Here is an 8,973-nt window from a genome sequence, read left to right on the forward strand (position 1 = left end):
ATTCTGTGCTGTGCTGGGCTCTACCCACCCTGCGTATTTATCTTGTGCTTGTCTCAATTCTACCCATGTCAGAATGCCCCCAGTCTGAACTTAACTCTGTTCAGCAACTTTCTTGGTGGAAAAACTACTTATACAGCTGTTTTACAAGAGGGTTATACATTCAGTTAGGGCCTACACTATGTACTGAAAATACTGGAAACCTCCACTGCAAAAACACAATCTACCTCCCATCTGTGCAGCCTTGCAGACCCAGAGCACGCCAGGTTATTTCTGCTTTCATAGCATTTGCATGCTGTAGGGTGAGCAAAAGGTTCTGCTGCTTGATTCTTCTGCAAGAGCTGCCTACCGGCAAATGGTTGCAGGGATAGAGGATGTGACAGAAAGCATTTGTCTCCACAAGAGCATAGTTACATTCAGTGCAGAGAGTGTGAGAGTCAGGTTGGTGTGGAAAAGCACTGACACGCTGGGGATGATGCAGTGCTCACATGTCTAACACTCACAGACATTACTGTCAGAAGGATGGTGCTGTGTTGTGCTTCTACCTTTGGCAGCCCCTGGAGAAATGGTGTGGCACACAGAACACCTTTGTATTGCACTGACTGCTGCCATGCAGCATGGATTTAACACACCAAATCCAGAGGAGCATGACTGCATCTAACTGCCCTGAGAAAAACTACTGTAGCTGAAGAGATGAGGAGGCAGCTGCTCATCTGCAGAACAAGCAGTACTGCCAGACATTGGGCCAGGTGAGCACCTCCTGCTGCAGCGTGATGATGACAGGGCTGGAGATGATCTGCAAAGCCAGCTTAAAAGTGGGAGACGTGAGTCAACATGGCAGGAGGACAGAGGTGTTAGGGAGCAGCCAAGGCATCAAAGAGTATCAAAGGGCTTTGAAAAGTATCACAAAGTGACAGCCAGGAAGACTGGGATTATCATGAGCAGCAACCTGGATGCTAGAGATTATTTGCTCCCATACAAAATGGTAGAGATCTTGCTGCAGACATCCCAAAGCCAGGCAAAATGGGAACCCAGAGCTCTGCCTGCATGAACCCCACAGCCAGAGTGTTGCAAGCTGAGCTGCCTTGCTGTTTGTTGCATTCATCCCAATCCCTGTGAATGAAGACTCGGAATGCAGTCAAGGCGATGATTGAGCATGAGTGACTTTATTCAATAAAAGACAGGAGGGCTTGAGAGGTCAAGGGTGAAGATGGGACCCCTCTTGTCAAGATGAGAGTGGCTCAGAGCTTGTGCTGCTGCCTGGTGCCTGGAACTGGCAGCCTGACTCTAAGTCCCCATCTAAGATGCTCAGCTTCACCTCACTGATGCTGACCTGCTCCTGCATAGTGGTGCTGCTGCTGGGGCACTCGGGCTGTGCTTGGGATGGGCAGCACTGCAAAGGCGCTGGGTCACAATCCAGGCAGGTGACTGCTGTGTCTGGCAGGCTCAGGTCAGCATCTTCAGCAGAGCCAGGAGATATGAGAGCATGAACGTGGATGAGCCCCTTGTGTCCATCACTGTTACCATGTGGAAGGCTGTCATCCGAATTGCAGCAATTCGTGCTTAATAAGAACTCTCCATTGATGGAAACACACTGCACATCACTACTTGGTTTGGATCTTTGGGGTTGACAAGGGCTCAAATCACCTAGGAAGGAAGGCATAGAAACACAAGGGTTAGTGTCAAACGTTTGCAAGTTGAATCATGAAAGAGGCTGTTGATACTTGGTAATAGAGTGGCGGCAGGAAGAAGCAAATAGGCTTCAAGCAACAGAGCCACTGTCTTGAAAGTGATCCTCATGCAGGTCCAGCTCGTGTGTTGTTTCACTGTAATCCGCTTCTTTGGGTCTACCTAGTGGGCAGCAACACTCGAGCTGTTACTGATATCATTGAAAAGAACTGGAGACAATTGTTCTATTCCTAAGAGCTTCAAGGTGCCTAGAAGCACAAATAGAAACCATCAGTATTTCATCACTTCACCAAAAAGAAGGTCAAACACCTGAGCTGTGAAGAGCAGTTACAGAACCTATGCATAAGATCACACCAGACATACTTTGTTCTAACAACAGTTATGGCACATAGTCCATTTCCTTCAATATTCCCAAAATGAAATGATGTGGAGCATTACAGGGAAAGAAACACTGCACACAGACACTATGACCCTGATTATACTCAAGCAGCAGACTTAAAACAAGTCAGAGTTTTAGATTCCAGGATATTTCAGGACCTATCATGTGTGAAATTCAGTTACACAACAGTGCCTAGGTGCCTGCGTTTCAAGCAACTTTCAGATCACAGCCATGTAAAATAAAAACAAATTCAGTGCAGAAATAGCAATCCTGTACCTTAATACTCATGAGATTATCCATTTTTTACAGCACTCTGACTAAGTTCTAAAACTTGCTCATCCCAGTTCACTTCAACAAGTTCCACCAGTTCAAGCAACGCAGTTCTGAGATCCCTTAGCTGAGAAGGGTCGTAAACACGGTGAGGTTAATCAAGCAGCCATAACACCTGCAAGGACAGTGAGAACATCAGGATGCCCTGTGATGGTTAGAAACTAGCCATGGTTCTGGGAACTCAGCAAGGGAGTAGCTTTCAGGATGATAACAACAAGCTGTTAAGATACTCGGGGATAGTATGTAATTGGGAACCAATGATGAGCTCCACTTTTGCAATATGTATGAGCTGATTATCCGTATTATAAAGGTACACGCAGCCAAGGAATAAACGAGATTCGCTGATCATGTCAATGACAGGTGTGGTCGTCTGCTTTTCTCCCGCTGTTCTGCAACATCGTTGTTGTTTAGTGTCACTGGGTTCGTTAAACTGCTGTTCATTCTCAGATTGTTGGGTTTTTTTCATTTTTTCCCTCCTAGACCCACTCGCAATCTTACTTCCCTTCCCCTCTCGGCCGCGCCGCACCGCGCTGTTAGAGAGGGGAGGTTCTTTGTTCCTTTTCTCCCTGGGTTTGTTCCCACTGTCACCGAGTGAGCTCTAGAGAGAACTCCGTGACACAAACTCATTGCAAAGTCTAAGCTAGAAGAAGCGTCACCTCAGTGTATCCCAGAAAAAGAACAGCATTGAGATTTTAATTGGTTTTGGTTTTTTGTTTTATTGGGGGTGGGGTTTTTTTTGTTGTTTTTTTAGGGTTTATTTTTGTTTTTTTTGTCTTTTTTTTTTGGGGGGGGGGGGGGGGGGGGGGGGGAGGGGTGGAGGGGTGCAAGGGGAAGGGAGAGGGAGGGGACAGTTGTTTGGTTATTTTTAATATACAATAAAGCTATGCAGTTCCGCTGTCAGTCGCCTCAGAGAGTTCCCGAAGGAGCTCAACCACATTCTGCTCAACATCGAGTTGTTCCATTGAGTGGAGCAATGGTAGTCTTGCAGATGGAGCAGTGCAGGAATTCTGACAGGATCTCCAGGTGTATCCAGTTCATCAACTGAAAGCTCCGCAACCAAATTGGAAGGGACCAGTCCTCTTGTGCCATCTGTCAGCTCTCCCTGAAACCAGCCATTATCACCCACATCTCCAAAGACATTACGCATTGTCCGGCAGTCAGAGGAAGCTCGTTTTCTGGGTCCTCATTAGGACCCTCAACAGGAATGTAGCTGTGTCGAGCTAAGAATCTTCAAACTGCTGGTGATACCTGTCCTGGAGTATGCAGGATGAAGGACAAAAGCTCTGCTCTCACATTCAGGGCCGTCCTCTGACAGAAGGCAGCACTCAGGACTGTTCCCAAGGTTCTCTTTCATGGCTTTCAGTTCAAGCTCCTGGTCTTCCAGACGACCTTGAAGACTTCGGGCCTCTTCAATGGCAGAATGGAACGGACTGGAGCTATTACGGAGATTCTTGTTTGACTGGGTCAGAGTCTGTCTCGTTGCCTTCCCCAGCTCCATCTGCTGCTTCTGCTGCTCTCTTTTCCCTCTTGCGCGCTCTGTGAGAATGAGTTTCAGAAAGCACTACTCAGTGACAGGAAATAAGGGGAAACTTGAAAGACTTTGCAACCTAAGTCCTGGCAGTGTACTGCCAGCGGCTGATTTGGCCATCCAGGATCCTGGCACCACAAATGCTTCATTGCCAAATGCAGCAATAAGGTGTTCTGGGGAAAGGCCAACTCACAGGTAGTCTTTGAGCACCCATATCCCAACACCAACGGCCAGCACCAGCGCAGGCAGCAGCATCGCTGAGACCGTCACCGGAATATGGCGCTTCCGCACAGATGTGTGAGCAGCAGCCTCTGTGCTTTTGCCTGTGTTCATCCCTGGAAGAAATGAGACAATGTCCCACGTTACCTTCAGCTGCGCTACAGATAATCTCTCAGTGTGCTTCATGGACCCAAGAGGTCATTTTCTCAGTGGGTGCCTCCGTCTCTGGTGCCGAAGCACCGGAGGACAAGAAGGATTGCTTCCACCTCTCGTTGGGTACGGAGAGGCTGCACAGGCACTACCCGTGTCCTCCTCTGGGCTGAGAGCTGGGGCTGTACTCTGGGGTCTGGGCTTGGTCCGTGGGGAGAGCTACAGAGCAGAATCCCTCACACTTTTCCCGGCATGCGTGTCCTGAGCTCCCCCTGTGGGACGCCCCCCAGGCTGAAGGTCAGGCTTCAGCCAGCACAGGGCACAGCCAGAGCCAGCCCAGGGGAGAAACACTCCTGCAGGCTCCTACCACACAAGACCCTGCTCATCACCCTCAGGTGGCTTCGTTCCAAAAGGGCAAACTCTGCGATCTGGGAGCGGTGGGAGCTGAGCAGGGTCACAGAGGTCTGCAAGTACCTTCCCTAGCACATTGCTGGAACAACTCTCCACACCCCACGAAGGCCAGCCATTTTCAGAGAGCTACCCCTGGCTTCTTTTACATGTTCTCTATGCTCACACGCTCAGGTCTGGCTGCTGACCTGGTGTGCAAGAGCTGGCAGCAAGAGCCTGCAGGCACGCAGTGACTCTGGTTCGTGACACCGTATGATCATAGGACAGAAATTACCTGGCATGCCGGTTGGTGCTGCCTGCATTCCTCTGTCCGGGACGGGCAGTGTGGGATATCCGCCTTCCTGCAGCGCATCCGGGACTGGCAGTGTGGGATATCCACCTTCCTGGAGTGCATCCCTCTCACTTTGTTGGTCTGTTCCTTTAGAAAGAAAGCAGGGCAGTAGGATCGGGATGTCACATGCCCTCATCAAAAACTGAGCTTCTCCAATCCCAAGCTCAGGTAAAGTCCAGGCCCCCCCCCAAGTACACTGTGAGCCCCTCTGTTACCCAAGGGCATTTGGGCCCTCCCAGCTATTGGACAATGCTGACTCCCTCACACCTCTTGAGGAATAAGCTCCTGTGCAAGGCCCTCACATACTGTGCTGTCACCAGCCCGTCACAGCCAGGTAGCTGCAGGCTGAAATCCAAGCTCTAACACACAGTCCAAACCTTCAGAATTAGCATCTCCACCTCATTTCCTGCATTAGCAAAGGCAGCCAACCCTGCTCGGGATGCTCCTCCTGCCTTGAACTTGCTCAGCTGCATGGAGGGCTTTGGATGAACAGAAGCACAGCACTTGCCACTTTGCCACTTGCTGCCATCTGGGTGCCAATGACTGCACAAAGCAGCTCTGACAAGTAATGGTTGTGCTGGGGGAGCAGCTGCCTCTGGGTCTTGGCTGGATGCAGACCATCTGGCAGCAGACCAGCTCTGGTGCTTGACAGCACCTGCAAGGTGATACATGGAACACGGCTGCAGCACGGCTCTGACCCATCCCTTCCTGCTGTGCAGGCTACAGCCTGCCCACACCTGTATATCACACCTCAGCTTCCCACGTCCCACAGTGAACAGGCTGAAGTATACCCACCACGCTCTGCCTTCTCCATTTCCTTCAGCAGTCGCTTCAGGAGACGGGATGAGCCCTGAGAGTATTTTCCTTGATTGGATTCATCCTCTTCTCTTTCCGGACCTTAACAGAATGTATGAAGTTAAATATCATGTGCATGAAGATCTGAAGATCAGCGGCGAGTCAGCCAAGTCAGTGAAGACAGAGTACTCACTGCTGGGATTCCAGCTGGGCTCCAGCACAGGAGGAAACCGATGACCGGGCAAGGCCCACACTGGGGGCACTTCTGCAACCAAAGACCCATGAAAAGTTTTAGTCACACACTACAGCATCAACTGAGTAGCAGAGCATACAGGGGACAGGGCCTGCAGACACAAGTGTGATCAGACACAGGTGAGGAGAGCTTCCGGCACATGTGGGGGCCTCCTTTTCCCTGAGTGACCTGTAGGGTCTGGCGGTGGTTGGGGAATGCCACAGCCCAAATACAAAGGTCTGGGCTCCCTCAGCTGCAGAGGGGCAGCGGTAACCTTCCCACTGAAACGTGGCAGCTCTCCGAGAGAAAAAATACTCATGGCTCATCTGTGCAAACCCTTCCGGGCACAAACAGGCTTGGAAGACCTGGAGAGGATCTCCAATAAAATTGCACCCAGGTAAACCATGAGAGCATGAGCGTTTCAGCCTTCAAGGAAACAGACACTCACAACTTACCCCTGGGTTGTCCCCCAGGCACAGGCATGAAGTCCGGATCCAAAGGAGCATCCGGAAAGGGAGCACGAAGCTCATCATCTAGAATCAAGAACAGATGAGATAAGTTCCCACTTATATACACTATATGGTGTGATCTCCTTCTCCCTCAGTAACTGGATGTGGGGCATGGGAGAATAACTCAGGTCATGATTTCCAAAGTTGCAGGGTGGACGGGATGACCCGTAGGCTGGCACCTGGCAGCGTATGCAGTGCTCTCTCCGGGCCACGTGCCACATCTCTCACAGATTACGTGGAAGAAGATGCAGCCCCCCAGGGCTTTCTTACTGGGAGGCCTCTGATGGACAGCAAGGTCACACTGAGGCACTGGAGGAAAGCACACCTGTCTCTTCCCCTGGGCTGTGGACTGGGGCTCTGGCTTGGAAACTGGAGAGTGCCATGAGCCTGAAGCAGAAATGCTCATGCACGCCCAGCACGCCTCTTCTGAACTCTCCCCGGGCATCTCCCAGGACGAAGGCTGTGCTGCAGCCAGCAATTAGCAGAGCTACAGCCTGGCATGGCTGGAGCCAGCCCTGGGGAGCAGCGCAGCCACCTGCAGTGCTGCCCATCACCCCCTACCCAGCAACACCCCCATGGAAGGCAGGCCCCAGGCAAGTGTACTACAGGGCCGTGGGGACACAGCCTGACTTCTTGCTCCAAGCGCTGCTCAGTTTGGGTCCCATCTCTACCCACTCACCTGCTCCCCGTGCTCGCCACGGAGCAGCACAGCTCTCCTGAAAACTCATGGCCACCAATAGGAGGAAGAGGACAAGGCGGGCAGGGTCCATGGCCGCCCCCACACTTGCACCACGCTTCCAACACCGCTGCAGCCACAGTGAGTGTCGCACTGAGCCAAGACTGCGGCCGGGCCTCGTGAGCTCATGACGCAGCTCAGCACAGTCATAGGATGGGGCATTGTGACCTCACATCTCTGTGATTCCGGGCGGTGGCTCCCCGCAGGCTGCTGCTCTTGTGATGCACTGCACCAGGGCTGTGTGGGGCTGGTGCTTACATCATAGAAATGCAGAATCATAGAATGGCTTGGCTTGCAAGGGACAGTGAAGAACTCAGAACCCCAGCCCCACTGCCTCGGGCAGAGATGCCACCCACAGAGTCTTGCTGCCCAGAGCTCCATCCAGCCTGGCCTTGAACACCTCCAGGGATGGAGCATCCACAACTTTGCTTGGCAAACTTTTGCAGAGCTTCAACAACCCCAAGAAGGCATTATTTATTTCCAGCCTGGTGCACCACCTCAGGCCACAGGGGTAGTGATGCAATATGCACAGGTTATCCACGCGTGTGAAACGTGCTGCAATTAAGCAAGCCAAGCGGATAAATCCTCTCCAGTGTGGAGGATGATGGCTGAAATACAAACACGGAGAAGCTGACCTTCCCACAGACCCGCCAAGTCAAGTGTCACATGCTTACATTTTTGTTGATAGATCTGCAGTTTCATCTTTTTTTGATGGCTAAGGAAATCCCCTTTCCTGCACCAAGTGTATTTCCCACGTGTAACGTGCTTCCAAGTCTGATTTTAGTAGCAGATATTGAAGGCTTGCTAGTTGGCACCTCCCATCCCCAAAGTCCCAGTGAACTCACCCCCTGCTGGCAACTGGATGCTTGGTGGCGAGAGAACCATCACCTATAGGATCCCACCCGGGTTTCCAGAAACTGTTGCACCTTTGGATACATGGCGATAAATACTGTGTCCATACAACACCCTCATTGAATCAGAGCCTGCCACCTTCCCTACAACCAGGCAAAGGGCACAAAGGAAGCTGAACTGCTGAACCAGGCACCAATGGGGCTTATGTGTTTGCATCAAAAGACAAAATACCAAGCAGAGAGCGTGGGAATCAGATGTTGTTTCTGAAGCAGAATTAAGATTAAAAAAATTTATTTCACAGTCTGACATCAACCCTCCTCCACCCCTCCCATTCCCCCCCCCAGCGCACCCCTCCCTTCCTTCCCTCTTTGTTTAACAAAGACTTTGAATAAAATCATCATATCAATACTACAATTGCTGGCCTGGGATTATTATCACCTCTTTCGGGTTCCTGGACAGGAGAGGTGCACCCCACTGATTTCAGCGGTCCTGCCTGGGTGGTGAGGTGACTTCACAGAATCACAGAATCACAGAATCACAGAATCACAGAATCACAGAATCACAGAATCACAGAATTGTAGGGGTTGGAAGGGACCTCTAGAGATCATCGAGTCCAACCCCCCTGCCAAAGCAGGCTCCCTACACCACGTTGCACAGCTCGGCATCCAGGCGGGTCTTAAATATCTCCAGAGAAGGAGACTCCACCACCTCCCTGGGCAGCCTGTTCCAGTGCTCCGTCACCCTCACTGTAAAGAAGTTCTTGTACACATTCGTGTGGAACTTCCTATGCTGTACTTTCATCCCATTACCCCTAGTCC

General features: G+C 51.2%; 1 protein-coding gene across 1 annotated transcript; it reads right to left on the minus strand.

Annotated features, from left to right (window-relative positions):
- Window positions 1–3,214: 3,214 nt before the first annotated feature.
- LOC146755085 (uncharacterized) lies at window positions 3,215–6,377 on the minus strand. Its single transcript, XM_085526370.1, has 5 exons — window positions 6,374–6,377; window positions 5,827–5,928; window positions 4,975–5,118; window positions 4,117–4,258; window positions 3,215–3,931 (listed from the first exon to the last, which is right to left on the minus strand). The coding sequence occupies exons 1-5, from the start codon at window positions 6,375–6,377 to the stop codon at window positions 3,835–3,837; spliced, it is 489 nt and encodes a 162-aa protein (XP_085382496.1). The 3' UTR covers window positions 3,215–3,834.
- Between the last annotated feature and the right edge of the window lie 2,596 nt (window positions 6,378–8,973).

Source organism: Coturnix japonica, chromosome 36, assembly GCF_054131305.1.
Source record: "Coturnix japonica strain WE chromosome 36, WE-NBRP24, whole genome shotgun sequence".
Taxonomy (NCBI): domain Eukaryota; kingdom Metazoa; phylum Chordata; class Aves; order Galliformes; family Phasianidae; genus Coturnix; species Coturnix japonica.

What these genes read in the sequence shown, in the direction of transcription:
- LOC146755085 (XM_085526370.1), bottom strand. An exon ending in AATGGAGAAGGCAGAGCGTG is followed by an intron (nt 5,119 to 5,826) that starts GTGGGTATACTT and finishes TTCTTTCTAAAG; the next exon opens with GAACAGACCAACAAAGTGAG. An exon ending in AGCACCAACCGGCATGCCAG is followed by an intron (nt 4,259 to 4,974) that starts GTAATTTCTGTC and finishes CATTTCTTCCAG; the next exon opens with GGATGAACACAGGCAAAAGC.